The 23,322-nt window shown below is 37.6% G+C and overlaps 1 protein-coding gene across 1 annotated transcript; it reads left to right on the forward strand.

The window, feature by feature from the left end:
• Positions 1 to 665: 665 nt before the first annotated feature.
• foxj1b (forkhead box J1b) lies at positions 666 to 4,692 on the forward strand. The gene is made up of 2 exons (XM_067369952.1): positions 666 to 1,644; positions 3,188 to 4,692. Exons 1-2 carry the CDS (start codon positions 1,093 to 1,095, stop codon positions 3,986 to 3,988), a joined length of 1,353 nt encoding a protein of 450 aa, XP_067226053.1. The 5' UTR covers positions 666 to 1,092; the 3' UTR covers positions 3,989 to 4,692.
• Positions 4,693 to 23,322: the final 18,630 nt, after the last annotated feature.

The raw sequence follows: 23,322 nt of genomic DNA on the forward strand, positions 1-23,322 counted from the left end.
GATGATGGCAGTGTATTCACTGTTTTAGTAATTCGCTCACTCATTTAGTCAGAAGAAATGGTATTTTAAGCTGTAGTTTCTCCAGTCACCTCAAGTAATTTACCAAATACAGCGCCCAACTTTGTGTAGGCTTGCTGAGAAAACGGTTATATGTTTGACAATGTGGTGTGTAAGCTAATGCTTGGACTGTGTAAAGCGAGGGCAGAGGTCTCGTCAGGCGGGATGAGTGGCGCGCTCCTTTCATTGCGCGTCACTGTTTTCATCTGTGCGCCTTTCTACTACTCGTGGCGCGCGCGTATAGAATATAACCAACGACTTTTTAACGACTTGTCCCAGGCATGTAACGTTAACAATGTTAAGAGGAAAACTGAGTTCGCGATAAAACACAGATAAAAAAGATGAAGATGATAATAGTACATAGAATGCAAAAATATTTAATATACCAGTTCAAAGGCGGCATTTCAATCAAGAAAGATTTGTCAGTTCACAAGTTTTAAAATCATAATAATTTAATAAATTACTAATTTCAATAAATAAACACCTGTCACATTTCTCGCGGATCTGTGGTTGAATACACTCCTCGCGCAGGGACAATGACATGTTCGACTCTGGAAGGTCTCAGCCAATCAGAGGGCGTCAACATTTAAAGGGCTATTAAGAAACAGGCAAAACGGCGCAGTGCAAAGCCAACATCTCATTTCTCTCCTTTTCATTCGCTTACGAAACAGTAAATGTGCTTCTACATGGCTTTCTCCAAGACAGGATTGGAATGCTACTTTTCGCAGTAGATATCAGGACATGTCCGATTTTGTGGATGCGCTCGTTTATCTGCTGCACTTGTTGCACTGAGGCAAACAGGCTGAATCTAACGGACTGAGAGATACTCACCGCTACAGTTCAAACCGACGAGGTTTTCATTTCGCAGGTAACTTAGGCATTTAATTTGACGGATTTCATTGCCTAACCTTGTGGTGGATTATACGCTTATAATAATACAAGTTTTTCAGTTACATTTTTATTTAGCCGTTATTTTCGAATTTTCAAGCAACGTGTCTGTGTTTCACAGAACAAAACACTAACGTCGCGTCCACTATGCCAGTGTTAATGAGTCCTGAGATAGCGAATAAAGTCAAAGAGAAATGGATGATGCTTCATCCGGAGGACCAGGACAATGTCAGCGGCTCTGTTCACTTTGACGACAGTCTCACCAGTCTGCATTGGCTCCAGAACTTCTCCATCCTCAGTGCCAATCCCGAGAGGACTCCCAGCTCCGGCTGCCACCCGCAACACCTCTTCTACCACAAAAACCAGCTGGGGGGCACCGACTCGCCCTCCAGCCCGCCTGCCGGAGATACCGCCGCTTCAGGGATGCCACAAACACCTGGGAATCCCACAACGTCCTGCAGCAATTTGGCGAATTCATACACGCACCAGCAAGCGGGACACTACATAACAGCGCAAACAAATCCTTCGGAGGAGATCGACTATAAAACAAACCGCCACGTGAAGCCACCGTATTCATATGCCACTCTGATTTGCATGGCAATGCAAGCTAGTAACAAAACCAAAATCACTTTGTCAGCCATTTACAGCTGGATCACTGAGAATTTCTGCTACTACAGATACGCGGAGCCAAGTTGGCAGGTAATTTCACCAATCATTTATTTATCTTTGAGAATCAATGGGGTTTTTTTTTTCTCAATTGAAATTCAGTTATAGGAGATGTGTGTCTTTTTTTGTGCAACAGGTGCACCGACCATACGATTCCTCTTACATTCAGGTTCCTTAACGGTTCCATTAACCGTTTTTTTTTTTTTTTTATCAGAAATTAATTTAATAGCTACATTAAAGAAGTGTTTACTTTTTAAACCTTTAGAATCAAACATAACGAAAGTACGTTAGCCTAATAACTTGCGGTTCAAAGGGAGTCGAATCCAGTAACCGCTCTGACCAATTCATTCAATTTCAAGCTTTTTGATTCACTAAAAAGAGCTGGCTCATAACAATCATTAGTAGGGCAATCGTGATTGACTAAAAAGGAATTAGTTCATTGATAGTCTGACTAACTCAAAAAGATTCACTACAAAGAATCGACTCCTAAGAGTCATTTGTTATGGAATCAGAATACACTTTGCTCTGTATATTTCTGATTCTCACTAAAAAGAAGTGGCTCACAAAAGTCACTATTCTTTAGGTTATCCTACCACACTTGTTACGCTGTATCTATCTGATTCACCCAAAAGGACCAATTCATAAGAGTCATTCGTTCGAGAATCAAATTAACAGTATTAGCTGGTGTCTGTTAATCTTGTTCTGTCAATACAGCACTATCAAAACATTGAGCCAAACAGCTAACAGCCAGTCTTGTGCACTCATCTGAGATGTGTTAAGGTAGGGTGACTAATGATGGAAGCTGAGACCACTATACCCAAAAGCACTGGGTTTCCTGAGACCTCCTTCTATAATGAGGGATCCTTAAGGGAGTCACTGGTCATGTGAAACTAGTCGTGCTGCATTACTAGAGAGCATTATTCACCGCATTTCTTCTCCTGTACACACAATATTCCCCTCCCCCTTTTGTCTCTGTCACACACACACACACACACACACACACACACACACACACACACACACACACACACACACACACACACACACACACAGTGAGGCAATGAAACACGACACCTCTACCTGTTGCACAATGGGATTTTATAGGCGCCTTTATGGTCTTCTTATGCCTAGAAGTTATTGCATTTATATCCTACATTCTAAATATTACTATAATGTTGGCTCTACATTCAAACAGCTTAATTTGATTATCATAAAAATATTTTAAGAACAAATGAAATAATCACCAAATGTTTCTACTAGTGTGTGCAAATTAAAAGCGCGAACTAAGGATACTCATTTATACATATCGTCACTGATCTCATGATTTGGTTCTGATCTCACAGTATTGCACTCTCACAATATTATGGTATTATCAGACATGAATAGGTTTGGAGTTGTTCCTTATTAATGTTCCATTACCATATCTGATGCTAAACTAAATGTCTAAAATTAATTTTTGGGTGTACACAATAAATATTGTTGCATTTTTGTATTGTGAAATATTGTGACATGATATATTGTTATACCCCTATGAATCAATATTATAAACCTGCTGATTTTTCTCCTATTCTTTCAGAATTCAATCCGCCACAACTTGTCCCTGAACAAGTGCTTCATGAAAGTGCCCAGGCAGAAAGATGAGCCAGGAAAAGGAGGCTTTTGGCAGATCGACCCACAGTACGCTGACATGTTCGTCAATGGCGTTTTCAAGCGGCGGCGAATGCCTGCCACAAACTTCAATACCCAGAGACAGAGCAAAATGTTATCCTCTCCCAGCTCTTCGTACGCCTCTCAGTGCAACCAGACTGGCCAACAAATGGGAATGGGCCACTTCCAAGGACCTGTCCCGGGAAACAAACGCAAGCAAGTGTTCTCCAAACGAGGCAGCAAGTTGGCCAGAGTCTCCAAAAGCCCTCTGTTAACCACCGACATCAAAACTTCAGACGTACTGAGAGGAGATTTTGACCTGGCGTCTGTTTTTGATGATGTGCTTAGTGGGAATGACAGCACCTTCGAAGATTTGGATATCAACACAGCGCTGAGCTCTCTAGGATGCGAGATGGAGCTATCTTCACAGAACCAGCACGGGTCTGGCTACAGCAATGAGGATGAGCAGGCTTGTGCTTACCTTGAGGCCAACGGCATGATGGGATGCAACATGGAGGACTTTCACCAACAGCACCACCAGCAAGTTCAGGTCCATCCGCAATATTATGAGGGAATGTTCTCGGATCAGGTTCACCAGCATCAGCAGCACCCCTGGGAGATTAAAGAGGAAGTCCAAGCCATTCCAGTTTCCCTGGATCATGGCTATGGGCTTTGTGAGGGATTCTTCTCTGAGATGCAGCTCTGGGAAAGAGCGGAGTCATATCTGTGAACACGTCTAAATGCATATGCACTGACTTTGCTGGTCTGAAGACCTAATGACTTTTGTTTTGCTACATTAGCATAATGAATTACTGAGGATGTGAAAGGTTATATGTAATTATTCTTTGTACTTCTTTTGCATTTTTTAAGACTTATACTGATTCATTTATAATCACCCCTGATCTTTGAATTCTTGATTTTTTTTTTTTTTTTTGGGAAATTTTCAAAAGATGATTAAATATTGCTGTGGGACAAATGTAGTTATTTAGGATAGTGACATTTTGTTCCTGTATTGATTAATCCATCTAATATATTCATTTTAGTTTACTTGATATTTTAGGCAATGTCATGCTTTATATAAGTCTAACAAAAAATAAAACATAAATATAAATCACATATTTGTGGGAAAAGGGATGCAACAAGCCAAAGTGCTTCGCAAAAATAAAAAATAAAAAATAAAATAAGTTTAAAAAAAATGGCACAAGCACTTTGAAACATTAGCTCAGTTTGTTGCCCAGCGATTTAGCCTCATAATTTATTTTCTCTTTTAAGCTGATATTCTATGAAAGTGCAAATTGTCCCACAAGAGCTCTTCAATGTTTCAGAATGTAATGCATTAGTCTCAGATTTACCATGAATTGTGGGTGGCAATCTCACGAGGCAATGACTGTTCTAGAAGTGTACTTGTATCGGTTCTTTGAGAAATGGACTAAAACATGCAACATAAAACAAAATATATTCTGTACTTGAATAAAAAGATCAATCTGTACAACTTTTTTCAGTCTATTGCTATTGATTTTCAAATATTGAATTACATGTGATAAGTTCTTTATACAATTAATAATACATGTACATTGTTTTTTAGCATTATTTTTGCGTTTCTTTTTCTTTAAAATTCCATATACAAATAAGTTAGTGATCAATAGTGTATGTTTAAAGGCATGTATGAGAATAATAAGCATTATCAAACCTGTGTGTACTCTCAGTATGATACTTATATTTAAAATTCTACCTAAGAATTTATCTATAAATCAATTTCTCAGAATTATTTGATAAATATAAAAGTTTTTAGTTTACATGCAAAAGCACTTGCCTCAATTAGCACTTCACGGACTACATGTGTTCTCTATGATTTAGCCAATCTATTTCAAGATGAAAATTTCCTAGTGATGTCTCATTGACTTCACTAGCTATTATTGTAGTCAGACTGTATTTTGATTCTGGTTGTTACTCATATTTTTCTAAATATGTCTAATTAAAAACTGCTTTTACAGCACATATACTCAAACAGGTATCCATCTTTTCCATGACCATTTTCACGTGGCTATTTGTGATTTATTGTCAGAGTGGTTTGATTATTGACATGGACAATACAGTACAAGCATGCCCAGACTGGCCCGCATTTCTCAAATTGCAGTCAGTTTCACAAATAACTGTCATACTGTTGAGCTTCTATATGTCAGCATGAGGTGTGAAAGAACATAAAACACGTCTGAATTGACAATCGCTATATTACCATAGATATGTCTATCTATACAAATATTGGCAAATGTTGACAATGGTTTAGTACAGTTTGTAGTATTGATTGTAGTTTGCATTTGCACTGTCCCTTGTTTTTGGCTGTCCATCTTTATTTTAAAGGAGTTTCTGCGGCGCTCAGATGGAGCAGTCAAAGGAGGACAGGAATGCCTTTTCCCAGCTAACAGGGAATGTTTTCAGAACATTCTGCCAAGGATCTTTCAAAGTTATGAACAAACATTCTTCCAGTAATGTTAATAGTTATATGTTCGTTCAAAGTTATCTGGTCTTTAATTATATTCTCAAAACGTTAGCACAAAAACATTCTTTATACATTGTTCATGGAAGGTTTTTTTTAGTTGGACATTCATCTGACATTTTTTTAAATGATACTACATTTCAGATTGTGAAAAAAGAACATAAAAGTAACGTTCATATAACGTTGCGAAATTATAAAACTGAATGTTTCCTTAACATTCACACAGTAAAAAATTTTTTTTTAAAACATTGGACATTTTGAATGTTCAGAGGAAATTCAGAAATAACGTTAATTTAATATGAATGAACATTAACAAAATGTTCTTTGGATATATTTTGTTAGTCAAGTTTTAGTTTACTTTCTTTCGAGTTAATTTCCTTGAAGTGCCTCCCACCTTGAAAAATCCAGCTGACTTGAATATCTGTGAAAATCCACTGCATTTGAGGGAAAAAAATAATACTTTCACACTTAAAATCTCTTTTTAATGAAAAAGAAAAAAGGAAAGGGAGGATTAGTCAATTTCATCGGCTCTGCCTCCTTCTGTTGGAGGTCATATTCAGAGATCCTTCTGAATCTGTGGAGTAAATCACATTCCTTGAACATCAGGGAGAAGCAGGGTTGGTAATCCCAAATCGCTGTGCCCCACAATGCCATGGTCATGGCAAGGACACATATTAATACAGAGTCACATACATCCAGCGACCAGTACTTACTGGATATATGTACACAACCTCTGCAGTTCACACGTTCTGTGTCCCTGTGTAGACAGAGGTGAGTTAGTGTCGTGATTGCGGTGTAGGCAGGGTGAGAGGGGAGGTGTGGGGGAGCTGTGTGCTTCTCAGGGGATGGGTTTTTGTGGAGGAGGGATGGGAGAACTCCTTGACGCTGGAGATAACACTATCTCCCCAGAGGCAGAGACTCCTGCCTGTATTTACACGGGTGCTGTCGCTGCTCTGGCCCCGCATACGGACATGTCAGCGGGAACAAGGACGGCTGTCACGGCAGGGCATCGCCACGCTGCTTTATGTCCCCCCGGGCACTGCTGGCAGCCCCTGATTACAGGTATTATGTGGGCATGTCAGCCAGATCACACAGAGAGATGTGTCAGCCATTCTGCTGGAAAAGTCAGCAAAACATTGGCTCAATGTGTGTATTTTTCACACTGAAACCTACTTGAAAATCATTTGGTTGGATTATGTCAAATTTATATTTGGGTCAATGACATAACACTCTTTTTATGTTTGTTTGTTTTATTATATATTAATTTATTCAAAAAGCATTAAAATGACTTAAATGACTTCTGGTTTTAATTTTTGTATTAAAGTTCAAGTAGATGTTATTATAGCGGGCACAAGAGTCAGGGTTAGGAAGGAAAAAGTGCCTTATTAAAGGGATAGTTCACCCAAAAATGAAATTATGTCATCATTTACTCAAGTTGTTTCAAACCTGTATGAATTTCTTTCTTCTGCTGAACATAAAAGAATGTATTCTAACCCTAACAGCAACATAGTGTGGCCCAGATCTAGCCCACATCTGGTACGCATGTAATCCACATGTACCAGATCTGGGCCACACTATGTTGCTGTCTGGGAAAGATTGTGGGTAACCAAACAGCTGACACATTAAGGAAAAAAATACTATGGAAGTCAATGGGGCCCTTTAACTGTTTGGTTACCGATATTCTTCAAAATATCTTCTTTTGTGTTCAGCAGAAGAAAGAAATTCATACAGGTTTGGAACAACTTGAGGATGAGTAAATATGATAGAATTTTCATTATTGGGTGAACTATCCACCTTGTTATTAACGACACTGGTGGATGTTAAATGAACTGCAGGCAGCAACTTATTGCTCGTTCATACAGTGGCATGAAAAAGTATGAGAACCCCTTGCAGAATCATTTTAATAAAATAAGTGAGATCATACAAAATGCATGTTATTTTTTATTTAGTACTGTCCTGAGTAAGATATTTTACATAAAAGATGTTAACATTTAGTTCACAAGACAAAACAATAGCTGAATTTATTAAAATAACACCATTCATAAGTATGTGAACCATTGATTCTCAATACTGTGTGTGGATCATCAGGTATCCACACACAGTATTGAGAATCAATGGTTCACATACTTATGAATGGTGTTATTTTAATAAATAAAATAAGACTGTTTTTTTGTTTTGTGATGGTTGTTCATGAGTCCCTTGTTTGTTCTGAGCAGTTAAACTGACTAACGTTCTTCAGAAAAATCCTACAGGTCCTGTGGATTCATCAGTTTTCAAGCATTTTTGCATATTTGAACCCTTTCCAGCAGTGACTGAATGATTTTGAGATCTGTGTTTTCATACTGAGGACAATTGAGGGACTCAAACACAACTATTAAAAAAGGTTCAAACATTTAAATATGATGCTCCAGAAGAAAACACGATGCATTAAAGGCAGGGTAGGCAAAAAATTTTGTTCCAAATTTGTTTAAACTTTCTATATATATCCATGCATAATTAAAATGTAAGAACTCTGATAAAAAGAGTATAAAAATCGAGTGACTCTAGACCGTTTAATCTGTATTTAACACAGCTCATTATTTCCATCCGGGACGAAACGTAGGATTGGCTTAGGCGACTGTCACTCTCTCGCAACCATGGCAACCACCCTTTTGACACACATGACCTGCCCACTTGCGCGCGCACGTTTGATTTGGGGAATTCAAGAGGCACGCGATCCTAGGAATACCAAAACAATGGCAGAGAAACAGCAAGCAAAATTCACAGTACCGGCCTATGCAGTTAGTGAAGGCAAACCAGGCAAAAAAAGGAAGACAGTAACAGTACAAGAAAAGGCAATGAACAAAAAGCCTTTGGATAAACAAAGAAATAAAACACGAGTTAATATCGGCGTGGCTTTCCAGCGATGGCGAGAACTGAGAGCAGGATTGTGCACAGTTTGCACGCATGCATCAATCGGCATTTATCATATATGCATCATATAACAGTGGCAGGTCCCGAGGCAGGCGCGCATAACCGCGGCAGCTCCAGTGGCAGCTCCCCCTGCCACGCAAAGATTTTACTCCCTCTCAACTGAGGGAACTCAAGGGGCTGAAAAGTGACTCCTTGATGGCTTTATTTCTGCTGGACAGGTAAATCTTTCTTTTTGTATTTTGATCATACATATTTTTTTGTTTATTTGTTCATGAAGCATGTGTCATTAGCACACGTAGCTGCGTAATATAGCTAACATAACATTACTTAGCGAGCCGTAGTAGAGACGATAAATAATCTATAGGCCTAGCTCAAGATGATAGCTATAGTGTTGAATTGTGCATAATTTTGCTTTAGATAACTAAATACATGTTTAACAGATAGTAGGCCTAACGTTACTCCGCATCTAGGAACTTTTCTTAGAACTATATTTACCCTCTGTCTAACTCTTTTACCATGTTCACCTGTAAGTTTACCTGCACGTTTTTTTCGCCTTTGTTTTGTTTTTATATTCTCTACCTATGTTTACTGATGTCTTTATCTTGTATCTGTGTGTGTCGTACACACTTTGTTGTATGTGTGTGTTATTATTTTGTCTGCAATGCAGTTGTGAGTTGATATTTGAGTGTATGTTACTCTGTTTATCTGTAGAACAACGTATATGTTATGAATCTTAGACGAAATTCATCTTCATCACAGTGTAAATGATGGTAATGGAAAAACGTGTATCATGCAACCTGTTTTTAGCTTTGCCTTATAGATAACTAGCTCGTTAGCGAATCAAAAAATACATATTTTAAACTTTACCAATATCAATATGCTAGCTTGATAGTGAGTACTAAAATACATCTTGTTTGTTTATCTTCATAATTATAAAGTTATTTTTATTACATGTGATTCTGACAAGATGTCACTACATGCACTGTGCTCCTTCCTCTCCGCTCGTCTCAGGTAAATAATGCGTCTTCCAGCTCAGTGGTCGGAGTCGCGCGTTCATGCGTTTTGGGGGCGTGGCTTTGGAAGGAGCCCAGAAGGGAGGGGGTGGAGTGAATGGAAATAATGAGCTGTCTTTAAAACAGTCGTGAGAGGTCTACAGACACTCGATTTTTATACTTTCTTTTTCAGAGTACTTACATTTTAATTATGTATTGATATATAAATAAAGTTTAAACAAATTTTGAAAAAAAGTTTTTTTATACATTTTTTACCTACCCTGCCTTTAAGAGCTGGGGGGTGAAAACTTTTGAACAGGATGAAGATGTCACAATTTTTCTTATTATATTTAAATATCGTTGTTTTTCATTTAGTACTGCCCTTCGGAAGCAACAGAAGATACTTGCATGTTTCCCAGAAGAAACATTAAGTACAATTTACCTTGATATTTAAATTCAGACGTTTTCACTCCCCGGCTCTTAATGCATCTTGTTTCCTTCTGGAGCATCAGTGAATGTTTGAACCTTTTTTAATAGTTGAGTTTGAGTGATTCAATTGTCCTCAGTGTGAAAAGATCTCAAAATCCTACAGTCAAGCATTCAATAGGGTTCAAATATGCAAAAAAAATGCTTGAAAACTGAAGAATCTGCAGGACCTGGAGGGTTTTTCTGAAGAACAGAGCTCAGTTTAACTGCTCAGGACAAACAAGGGACTCATGAACATCCATCACAAAACAAAAAAACTGTCGTGGATCATCAGGTAACCACACACAGGATTGAGATTCAAAGCTTCACAAACTTTTGAATGGGGCCATTTTAATAAATTCAGCTATTGTTTTGTCTCATGAACTAAACGCAAACATCTTTTATGTAAAATATCTTACTCAGGACAGTACTAAATAAAAAATAACATGCATTTTGTATGATCTCACTTATTTTATTAAAATTATTCACATTTTCAGATTCTGCAAGTGGTTCACATACTTTTTCATGCCACTGTACATAGGCTATAATGTACAAGAGATTGAACTTCATTCAATAACCTGATAAGTTTTTTTTCGTTCTTTGCTTAGAAGTAAAAAGAAGATCAAAATACCTTTGTAGCCATATACTGTTAATGATCATCCAGACGCCGTCCACGTTGCTGAGAGCGACCTTTAGATGTAAGTATGTAAATATGCTTTCCTCACAGTTAAGAAAGCATCTGATCATAGCGATATAGATAATTTGCACAAGTTGTGCAATTCAACTGAGTCATGTCGACAGATGAGGAAATTAAAATTACACTGTTATGATAGTTTGATTATAAAGTAGTCTATATTTGAGACTATAGAATAGGATATAGATCTGGCTATATTTGAATAAATCCCTTTTCTTTGTATGACACAGAATAGTTCTTTCAGCATGTGTCACGGAACGGAAGAGAGGCTTTCGGGAGCGCGCTTCCCTGACAGCAACATAGTGTCGGCACAGATCCGGCCCACATCTGGTCCGCATGTAATCCACATGTACCAGATGTGGGCCTGATCTAGGCCACACTATGTTACTGTCTGGGTTAAATGTCACATCCTTTTGATTTTCCCTGCCAAAACATCCCGAATCCTTCACATAAAAATCAGTCAACTATATGTTTTAATAAACAACCTAGGAAGACGAGGAAGGTCTCGTTTTTTTAATTTTCGTTACAAGTTACAGTGGCAGTCAGTTAACACAGTGGCAATAAAAAGAGATTATTAGGCCTACACGACAGTTATTACATAGCCCATTTAAAAGAATTCAATTCTTGAAAAGGAAGCTTTTCAAGCATTTGCAAGTATAAGTAGTTTGGCATAATCTTAGAAAAAAATATAACAAAACTGCTTCACTCCTTAGTATTTTAAAATAAAAAATAAGTATCTTATGATGAATTGCTTTTTGCATTCCTCATTCAAGTTGCTTTAGATAAAATTAATAAATGTAAAATATCTGATAATTTGGCCCATTTAGCAAGATATAATGTAATCAAATATAAATAAAATCATAATGTAGTAGTACTTCTTGATTTGATTAAATATAATGGGAAAGAGTCATTTATTTTATTTCGTCCACCAACTTTCTCACAGAAGACTCTTTATATAATATACAAGTATGTTCAACTTTATCCGCATACATGCATCATGTAGGGAGATATTTGCTATATAGCTTATCACAACTGTTTAACTGCTTGAATCACCACAAAATGTGGACTATATTATCACCCAGCACTAATCTGCTACATGAAGCTATAAAGCATGACGATATTAACATATTATAGACATTATTAACATCATGATTTTCTGTTATGCTGCTTTAAAACTTTATATATTGTGAAAAGTGCTATACAAAAGAATTTAACTTGACTTGAAGGTATCATTTCATCATGGGGTTCTTTATAAATTCCTTTCATACATTCAAAGCTTGAGGACATTTTTTCTGTTAATATCGTTGGCTGTCACAGATGCAGCCAGTGAACAATTGGAATACACAGAGCCCCATAGCGATTGTGCCTAATCTTATTTAAAGCTTTACTCAGCCAAACAAACCTTTTCATTCCAGGCCTGGATTGGCCAGTGGTCACCAACAGAACAAGGTTAAAGGGCAAAGGTAATAAAATGACTCTAATCTCACACAACTACAGAGCACTCAGTGGGATGATGTTCTCTGATTGTAATGTGGTTTGCTTGAGAACACCACATTACAAAAACAAACATATTGCTATAATTGTGTAAAACATCTTCACAGAGCATTTTATACACTATAGAATCAGAATTAGAAAATATTGATCGGAGTTAAGATTAGTATTAGAAGCGGAATATGGCTTGTAACAAATACTTATTTTTTGCTGCTAAAAGCCTTAATAAATAAAAAAAATTGTATGCAAATTATTTTGATTATTGTTGGGCCTATGTAGTTCATGTAAATCAGTTCATGCCAAACTCAGCTGCTGGAGGGCCACAGTCCTGCAGAGTTTAGTCCCGTGCTCCAACACACATACCTGTAGTTTTCAAATAATCTAATAAAGACTTTGATTAGCTGAATCAGATGCATTTAATTAGGGTTGGAGGACTGTGGCTCTCCAGGAACTGAGTTTTGCATCCCTTATGTAAATATGAATACATTTTAATATAAAGAATATTTTTATACTGTGTTGGGCTTCACTTCCTGAAGCAAAATCAGTTAAAGGAGTCATGACATGAGAAATCAAATTTGCCTTGATCTTTTGACATATTTTATAATCATTATAATCACTGATGCTGTCTACACTGGATACAGTATACAAATGCGCTTTCAGTTTCTGACATACTTCACACACTTGAGTCTGTCTACAGCTTACTTGTGTCTCTATACAGATGTCAAAAGGATCCCAGCATCGGAAACAAGTGGATGTTTTATTTTAATGGCACTCCGGATCATGTCAGAGTATTATTGGGAGGTTTGTGCAGAGCATTTTGTTTTGTAAATGTGGCACAGTGTAATGGAGAGTTCGCAAAGAAACATCTGACAGCGGCTGCATCACAAACCGTAAGTAAATGATTTCATGATGCTTTTTCTGTAAATGACGGATTTATATGGATATAAACATGCAATAGCAAGTGGGAAATTGATACTGTTTCCTATAATGAAATTAACCAATCATAATAGTGGCTGCTTAGTGCTTACTGACAAGCTTTAAAGGGGTGGTTCATTGCGATTTCACATTTTTAACTTTAGTTAGTGTGTAATGTTGCTGTTTGAGCATAAACAATGTCTGCAAAGTTATGATGCTCAAAGTTCAATGCAAAAGGAGACATTTTCTATTACAGAAATCGTTTTTTAAGGACTACAACAAACAGCTGGTAGGGACTACAATGAACTTCTTCCCGGGTTGGTGACATCACTAAGCCTAACATTTACATACACCCTGCCCCCGAGAACACACAACAAAGGGGGTGAGGCCATGTTATTGCAATACAGTATGTAACACAAATGCAATAGCATGTCATAAAAGCAAGATGACAATATGACAAATTATAACAGTGATTAAACTATACCTGTTCTTTCTTTCTCTCCAGCTCTGTAGGCATCTTACAACAGTTCCCACATGAGCGATTTATATATTATCATGACAGAATATGCTAATCAATGACTTTAAGATACTCAACATCAGTTACATAAATTCATCGACTAACCATTCAGAAACATCCTGTTGCATTCTACATGGTGTCACTTCTTCTTAAGTCTCTCCATCATTGTCTGACTCCGGTTTGAACATAAAAGGCTGAACAGTTTCTGACATTTTTAGTGAGTCTGAGGTAATTGGAGCTACTAACACAAGCTCTTGAATCTCTGCCCTCTTCGAAGGAGCAGCAGCTCATTTGCATTTAAGGGCCACACAAAAACTGAGCATTTTTGCTCTCCCTCAAAAAGTGACAAATTTAATACGCTATAAAAAATTATCTGTGGGGTATATTGAGTTAAAACTTCACATATACGGAAGAGGATTAGTGCCAAGCAATTATAAAATAATAAAACCATCTTGAGATTAAAGTTGTTAAATTACGAGAAAAAAACTAGTTAAGTTTCGAGAAAAAAGTCGAGATAAAATGTTGAGAATAAAGTAATTAAATTACGAGAAAAAAGTTGTTAAATAACGAGAACAAATTTGTTAAATTATGAGAAAAATGTCATTAAATTTCTAGAAAAAAGTTGAGATAAAATTGAGAATAAACTTGTTAAATTACGAGAAAAAAACTAGTTAAATTTCGAGAAAAAAGTCGAGATAAAATGTTGAGAATAAACTCGTTACATTACAAGAAAAAACTAGTACAATTTCAAGAAAAAAGTCGAGATAAAATGTTGAGAATAAACTCGTTAAATTACGAGAAAAAACGTGTAAAATTTCGAGAAAAAAGTCGAGATAAAATGTTGAGAATAAACTCGTTAAATTACGAGAAAAAAAACTAGTTATATTTTGAGAAAATAGTCGAGATAAAATGTTGAGAATAAAGTAATTAAATTATGAGAAAAAAGTTGTTAAATTACGAGAACAAATCTGTTAAATTATGAGAAAAATGGCATTAAATTTCGAGAAAAAAGTCAAGAAAAAAAGTGTGGAGAATAAAGTCATTAAATTACGAGAAAAAAGTTGTTAAATTACGAGAACAAATTCGTTAAATTATGAGAAAAATGTTGTTAAATTTCGACAAAAAGTCGAGATAAAATGTTGAGAATAAAGTCATTAAATTAACGAGTTTTTTCGCATAATTTAACGAATTTGTTCTCGTAATTTAATGACTTTATTCTCAACATTTTATCTCAACTTTTTTCTCGAAATTTAACGAGTTTTTTCTCATAATTTGTAATTTAATGACTTTATTCTCAACATTTTATCTCAACTTTTTCTCGAAATTTAACGAGTTTTTTCTCATAATTTGTAATTTAATGACTTTATTCTCAGCATTTTATCTTGACTTTTTTCTTGAAATTTAACTTTTTTCTCAAAATTTAACGAGTTTTTTTCTCGTAATTTAACAAGTTTATTCTCAGCATTTTATCTAGACTTTTTTCTAGAAATTTAACAACTTTTTTCTCTAAATTTAACGAGTTTTTTCTCGAAATTTAACAACTTTAATCACGAGATGGTTTTATTTTTTTATTATTGCTTGGCCCTAATCCTCTTCCGTACATACACACTCTGGGGACATCAGAGACTTATTTTACATCTTGTAAAAGTGGCATTATATGAACCCTTTAAAGGAATTGCCCCTTAAAACGGATCATTTCAGACTGATGGTCACAATGAAGGTTGAAAATAATAATTTTCCCACATATATATTTGTACACAAAAAACTTATAAATGAAAAAATTATAAATGAACCTCATGGAACATACTAAAATAATTAAAAAAAAATCCATGTCATGACCCCTTTAAAGCAGCAATGAAACAGACAAAGCAACAGATCTTTTGTTAATGGATTATCATTTTTAAAGAAAAATGTAGGGCGGGGACTTGGTTTATGCATCAGATTGGATTGTAAGATGTGGGCGTTGCATTCAAAAGTGGAGACGGATGAATGTGAGCTTGCAGGCACAAAATTAAGTGGATTATTAGTCCTGCATACATCACCAGAGAGAGGTCTGCCATTTTCACTGGAAATGTTGGATGACGGATCTTATATTTAGGAAATGTAGGACATATTTAGGAAAATATAAGACATTTTTAGGTCAAAAAATAAAAAATAAAATGTTTGTGTGGATAACTTGTTCACAATGAATTCATTTAGAAAAAGATTGTGTGAATTTACATTTTATGCCAACATTAAGAATCACTGATCTAGCCAATGTTTAAACCTCACTTACCATTTTAGAATCAGTTGTACTTTCACTTGTAATTTTATTCTATACAGGCTAGTTTTGTTACCTACATCTCTGCTACAATTACCAGCTTTATTTTATGCTCCTTGATGTGCTAATTTTAGTGATTGTGTGGAAACCCACAAATAGGCACATGTTGCAATAAACTGTGCTACGCTGCACTGTTTACGTGTGTTTGGGATGAGGTCTTTTCACTGATGTCTGAACGAATGGAGATGCTATTAGGGGACACTTCAGATGGGTGAAGAGCCCATTCAGAGGCAGACATTGAACAGCCTCTTTTTGTCTCCTAAATATGTCACTGTAGATTTACCTTACCTCAGAGTAATAATACTGGAGCAATTTCTGATGCATAATGATTTGATTGCATTATGAAGACATTATGTCATACGGCGATATTTCAGGTTATTGTCATATGAAATGATTTATCTTATTGATATATCTTAACTGTGCTTAAATTCAAGCAGCGGGCAGAAAGAGCATTTCACAAATGCAGCGTACCGAAAATATGGCTCTCTGGGTACGAGCCACAGCCGTGATTGGAATGCAGAATTAGTCAACACAGTCCTCCTAAATGTCACTCCTGCCTGCTCCTTTCATTTCTTCTCCATATCCTTTGTGGGTTGCTATAAAGCATGGTGCAGGCCTAGGACGGGTTGGCAGGGTGGCTGGTGAAAAGCATTCCTCAGGGGTTTCTTAGATCTCTGTGGCTGAGCGAGAGAGAGCAGCCAGAGGGCAGAGTGTCGGGACGCCCAGAACCAGAGGCAGTGCCCTGGAGCCCGGCCACACACTCTGCCTCATGCCAGCAAGCAAAGAGAGAAAACAAATGCAGTGCCATTCTCTGAATCTTTTACCGCCTAACCAGCTCGCTTAGACTCCATTTATATTGGGGAGATATTTTGTGTCTCTAGTTTGAGGATATAGATCTCTGAATTATTTGGGTATCACTCAAAGACCGCAAGAATCTGACATTTCTGTGTCCTATTAAAGGGATAGTTCATTCAAAAATTAAATTACTCACCCTCATGTTGTTCCAAACCCATACGACTTGCTTTTTTTCCATGAAACACAAAAGGAGACATTTTGAAGAATGTTTCCACTCTTTTCCATACAAAAAAAGTAGACGGGGACAAAAAACATTAGTCCATACTAGGGCTGGGCAATATATATCGCATGCGATTTTCATGCGCATTTCGTCAGTAAAGCCGGTTCCCTGATTACCGCGAAATCGCAATCAGGGAACCGGCTTTACTGACGAAATGCGCGTCACAATAGCATGCGATATATCACCCAGCCCTAGTCCATACAATGATACCATACAGTTGTGTGATGTATGACACTAAAAATATTGGTTGAAAACTGAAAACAAAAGAATCAGGGAGTCGCAGCATGACATTTTACAATCTTGCCATGTCATAAAAAGATTAAATCTGATATTTTATGACGTTTATGACATTTCTTGTTCTACATGGCTGCATCCGAAATTGCATAGTCTCCTTTTGAATAAGTAATTGCAACTGTTAAAAAAGCATGTTCGCTGTATATAGTCTGAATGTGTGTAGCATGAATGTTATCTGGACGTACTACATTCGTCATGTCATCAATGTCATTTGACCTTCCAGCATCAGTTGTGTCGCTTCCCTGCCATTCAAAAATCCTCTTCCCTCATGGGAAAGTATGGATGTGCACTTCAAAACTGTGGATAACTGTGGATAAAGGAATAGAAAAATGAGTATAATGTGATTGACCCAAAGAATGCCTTTCTTGTTTCACAGCCATGAGGGTTTGAAATGACATAAACGTGAGTAAACAGTGATTTTTAAAAAAAAAAAATTTTAGGAGAATTATCCATTTAAAGGGTTAGTTCACCCAAAAAATGAAAATTGTGTCATTAATTACTCACCCTCACATCGTTTTAAACCCGTAAGACATTCGTTCACCTTCGGAACACAAATTAAGATATTTTTATGAAATCCAAAAGGTATATGTCTCCTCCATAGACAGCAATTTAACCACCACTTGCAAGTTCCAGAAAGGTACTAAAGACATCGTTAAAACAGTCGACGTGACTGCAGTGGTTTAACTTTAATTTTATGAAGCAGCGAGAATACTTTTTGTGCACAAAAACAAAACAAAAATAACAACTTTATTCAACAATCTCTTCTCTTTCCTGTCATTATCCTAACGCAGTTTACATAGTAAGCACAGTGAAGGTTTCCATGTTTATGTCCGAATGCTGGCTCTGTATTGGTCAAAGCTGATCACGTGAGCAGCATGACGCATGTGTAATGAGTCCGATAATGAGTCGTCGTTCTAACATAGAACCTGGAAGCGCTGGACGTAAACAATGCATGAGAATGACAGAGAAGAGAAGACATTGTTGAATAAAGTCGTTCACAAAAAACATTCTTGTTGCTTCATAAAATTAAGGTTGAACCACTGCAGTCACGTCAACTGTTTTAACGATGTCTTTAGTACCTTTCTGGACCTTGAATGTGGTGGTTAAATTGCTGTCTATGGAGTCCTCTAGGATTTCATCAAAAACATCTTAATTTGTGTTCTGAACATAAACGAAGGTGTGGAATGACATGAGGGTGAGTTATTAATGATAGAAATTTTCATTTTTGGGTGCCCCGACAGCAACATAGTGTCGGCACAGATCCGTCCCACATCTGGTCCGAATGTAATCCACATTTACCAGATGTGGGCCTGATCTGGGCCACACTATGTCGCTGTCTGGATGAACTAACCCTTTAATAATTGTCGTTTCTTCAGATATATCAAGTGATTAAAGTGTTCCACAATGTGTGTTAGCATGGTCCGCAATATTTAATTCACCTTTCTCTCATTTCCACACTGCTGCTTTTCTTTTATCCGTATCTTATATGATTAGCTGTGCTTTGCCTTGTGCGTGATCACATTTAGCACTTTTTAAACTACGCTTATCCCTTTCTCATTAAAGCCAGCTGCATGTCATTGCTTCTCCTTAATCACATAGTGCAATGATCTCAGCTGCTATCACCTGCCTGCTGGTTTGGCCCTGTTCAAACTCTCTCCTCCTACACTGTCTGGGTGAGTGGGCCGGGAGCAAATCTCATTTGCTTTAGCACTCACACTAAATCAGTGAGAGAAATAGCACCTGATTGCATAAGCATGACTCCACATGGGGAAATGTGAGCCTCGGTCTTCGACACCTCCGTAGAACGTGTCGCTCCTCTCCTTCATAATTGATGACCGACCCGCACGTTGCGTGTACGGGCTCTTTGCCGAGATGAGGTGTCCAGAAGCTTAAATGAGCTTGAACTTGACACTCGGCTCAGAACAGAAGCCCATGCACAATGTATTGTGTCTCCTCCAAATCCAGCTAATTGAGTGAAGTCATTGTGTAGGTTTTCAACCGGGAATGGGTGGAACACTTTAAAGTGCTTTAAAGTGTCTCCTCCATACCTTTCAAGACATCTTGTGTATTTGTAGTATTCAAATTTTTGATAAATCTGTACAAATAATCAACATACGTTCTTTTTGGTCTCCTGCAAGTGTATCTTATATTCACAGGTGATGGTCTGAGCTTTAGTTGTTTTCTGTTTGTCAAAAAGAAAGATTTCTTCTTTCAAGGCGGTGCACATAGAAGCTCTCTGGAGATGCATCATTTGTATGTACATACTACACCCCTGTGGCTGTAAGAATGCTATGGGACTGTGCTTTTGGGAAAAGAATCGTGTTATGTCATCTAAAATTAGTGTAAAAACATCAGTTCAGAACATTTGTTCTCTTTCCATGTCAATCGAGAGCTTATAATGACAATGTGTGTGTAAATTATTAAACGTAGAATATTAATCACTCTATTCATGAGGTTCCCGTCAGTTTGCTCGCTGAACTGAGCCTCCTATTGTGTGAGCAGTGCACAGCTGATGTGTAAATGCTCTGTAAGTTAGATTATAAAACTGCCAGCGCTCTGAATCAGAGAGGTGGTGCAGTGCAGATATACTTGCTGATACCTAAGAGAGGGGTAGAGCAAACATCAGCCTATTCCTGTAGAGCAAACACTACCACCAGGGCTTCATTAAAACTGATTGGACCCACAGGGACCACACCTGTTCCGGGCAGGTTGGGATCCACACACACACACACACACATACACACACATGCTCTGTGGCTTCAGCTTTCAGGGGAACTGGGTTAATACACTGCTAATACACAATCATGAGAACACGAGTACTCTGGATTCTCAGAAGCAGTGGGAATCTCTGGAAAGTGCACTGCATGGATATTCCCTGCACTTCCATGTGTGCACTTTCATTCTCCCCCAGTTTCCTGTAATCAAGCTGACAGCAGGTGGATATAGGGGGCACAGGTCACATGACATCCTTCCATAGTATTGGTGCATTCAAGTCATGTTGGAAAGATCGTACTTACGAGGTGAACGCACATGAACACCACCACAATTGTGTAATTACAAGTGGGAAACTCTGAGCTTTCTTTAAGCCCAGAGTTTCTGAGTTGAGGGCATGTCAGTGAGAAAATATGATGGATGGAATAGATTCAGCATCTGTATTGATGGTGAATTTGTTGATGTCACAGTCTCACCTTCCCTGGACTCCATTTCCCATCATCCCTCCTGTCACTCACCTGCTCACACTCAGTAATCACCAGCACCTGCAAGCCATCTACTCATCACCACAGCAGTATAAAGGCACACACTTCACTACTGCACTTTGTCTGGTCTCAATCATGAGAAGGACTCACTTACCTGCTCCTCTTACCTGTATGCTCCAGTGCTCCTTTGTGTCTCCAGCATCACCTGTCCTCCAGTGTCTCCAGCATCCTCCAGATACTTCACCCTGCTACACTCACCAAAGTGTGTATGTATGTGGGGGGTTACATGGTGCTCCCGACCCGCCATAGGGCCCTGAGGCTTCAGGTGTCAGGTGACGTTTGACTATAAAAGGGTGTTAAAACCCCTTCTCATTTCATGCTGTCAGCAATGACACAATATAGAAGAGAAATGTCACAAGACCTGAGAAAGAAAATAATTTCTTTACACCAGAAAGGTGAAGGCTACAAGAAGATCAGAAAAGCTTTACTTATCAGTCAGAATACTGTAGCAAAAGTGGTACAAAAATTGAAAAAAGATGGAACTGCAACCATCTCACAGAGACATCCAGGTCGTCCACAGAAGTTAACACCTCGACCAAAGCATCTTCTGAGAAGGGTTGAAGAAAATCGGCATGCAAGTTCACTGCAGTTATCTAAAGAAGTAGAAAGCCAAACTGGGGTGACTATTTCCCATGACACAATATGGTGCACACTGCAGAGAATGGCATGCATGGGTGCCGTCCACGAAAGAAGTCTCTCCTAAAGCCCAGGCACAAAAAAGCCCACCTAGAGTTTTCCAGGGCCCATGCTGACAAAGATGAAGACTACTGGGTCAGTACTCTGGAGATAAATGTTTTTTGGAACTGATGGCTTCAAAACGGTATGGCGTCAGAAAGGTGAGGAATACAAAGAAAAATGCATGGTGCCTACAGTGAAACATGGTGGTGGCAGTGTCCTTATGTGGGGCTGCATGAGTGCTGCTGGTGTCGGGGAGCTGCATTTCATTGATGGCATGATGAATTCACAGATGTACTGCTCTATACTGAAAGAGAAGATGCTACCATCACTACGTGCTCTTGGTCATCATGCACTTTTCCAACATGACAATGATCCTAAACACACATCTAAGGCAACTGTTGGATTTCTGAAGAAGAACAGGGTGAAAGTGATTCAGTGGCTCCTGATCTGAACCCTAATCGAACACCTATGGGGAATTCTGAAGAGACAAGTTGAGCATCACTCTCCATCCAGCATCCAGTCTCTAAAAAAGGTCATTCTTGAAGAATGGAGAAAGTTAGATTTTCCAAAATTTTGCCAACTCATTCATTCCATGCCTAGAAGACTTGGTGCTGTCATTAAAAATCATGGAGGCCATACAAAGTACTAGATGTAGTAGTTTTTGTTGTAGGGTGTACTCATTTTTTGCATCACACTAATTGGAGTAAAACTGAAAAATGTGTAATCTAAGTTATATTATTAACCTTACTTTCATGTTATAAGTTAAACAGATGTTATATTAAACTCAGTCTTGTCAACATTTTGGAAATTGCTTTTATATTCATTGAGATATTGTTTAAAATGTTACTTTTCAAAGAGGGTGTAGTCATTTACGCTGAGCACTGTATATAGTTGTTAAGACTTAGATTTGTTACCTGAATTCAAACTGAATGAGTGGAATAAACTTAAAATCTTTCAGTTGCGTTTACTCTAATGATTGACTAAAACAACACTAGGTAACTTAAGGTGATGTAGTTACACGTTACTACATGTACTTACTATAGTAATAACAGTAAATTATGCATAATTACAAGTAACTAACCCTAACCCAAACCCTAACCATAACTCTACAGTAAGTACATGTAGTTATTTAATATTACCCCTTATTTGAGTAGTACAATGTAACTACATAACCTTAAAATAAAGTGTAACCCAACACTAATATATAAGTGATTATAACTTAATGTATATGAGTTTACAGTACTCATACTTATTGGCTTTAAAACTTAAAACCAATAAGGTTTCCTCAAATGGTTTGAGCTAACATAACTTAAGGTTTTACAGTGACAGTTTTTTTTTTTTTTACTAAATGCTAGTTCACAACAAGAACCAACAAATGCAGTTTATTTGGATCTGTGCGTTAACATTGTTGGTTAGTTGCGTCAGTGTGAACAAGCCTTAAAGAGACAGCTCACTCAAAAATGAAAATTGTGTCATCATTTACTACCCTCATCTTGTTCCAAACCTGTAGACTTTCATTCCTATGTGGAAAACAAAAGAAGATCAGTGTCCATTTAATGAAAATCCGTGATGTCCAATGGGCCTCACTGACATTCAAAATGTCTTCTTTTGTGTTCCACAGAAGTAAGAAAGTCATAGGTTCGGAACAACTTGAAGGTGAATAAATGACAGAATTTTCCCTTTAACATTACAAGCTCTAAACACACATACAGATACGCATGAATTCACATACAAATGTACATATACAGTCATAAACAGTCAAACGTACAGTAGGGTAGAAGTGAACACCTCTGACGACTCAGAGCCTTGTAATTGGGCCCAGGAGGACTGAGGTGGATAATAGTTCTCCTGTGGGACGGAGACGAGAAGTAAAGGGGGAGAAAGATGGGGAACCTGAAGCAAGGAAATATATGTGATTTGTGTTTACCCGTGTGTTAAGTACTGCACTGTTTATAA

This window comes from Chanodichthys erythropterus, chromosome 19 (assembly GCF_024489055.1).
Source record: "Chanodichthys erythropterus isolate Z2021 chromosome 19, ASM2448905v1, whole genome shotgun sequence".
NCBI lineage: Eukaryota > Metazoa > Chordata > Actinopteri > Cypriniformes > Xenocyprididae > Chanodichthys > Chanodichthys erythropterus.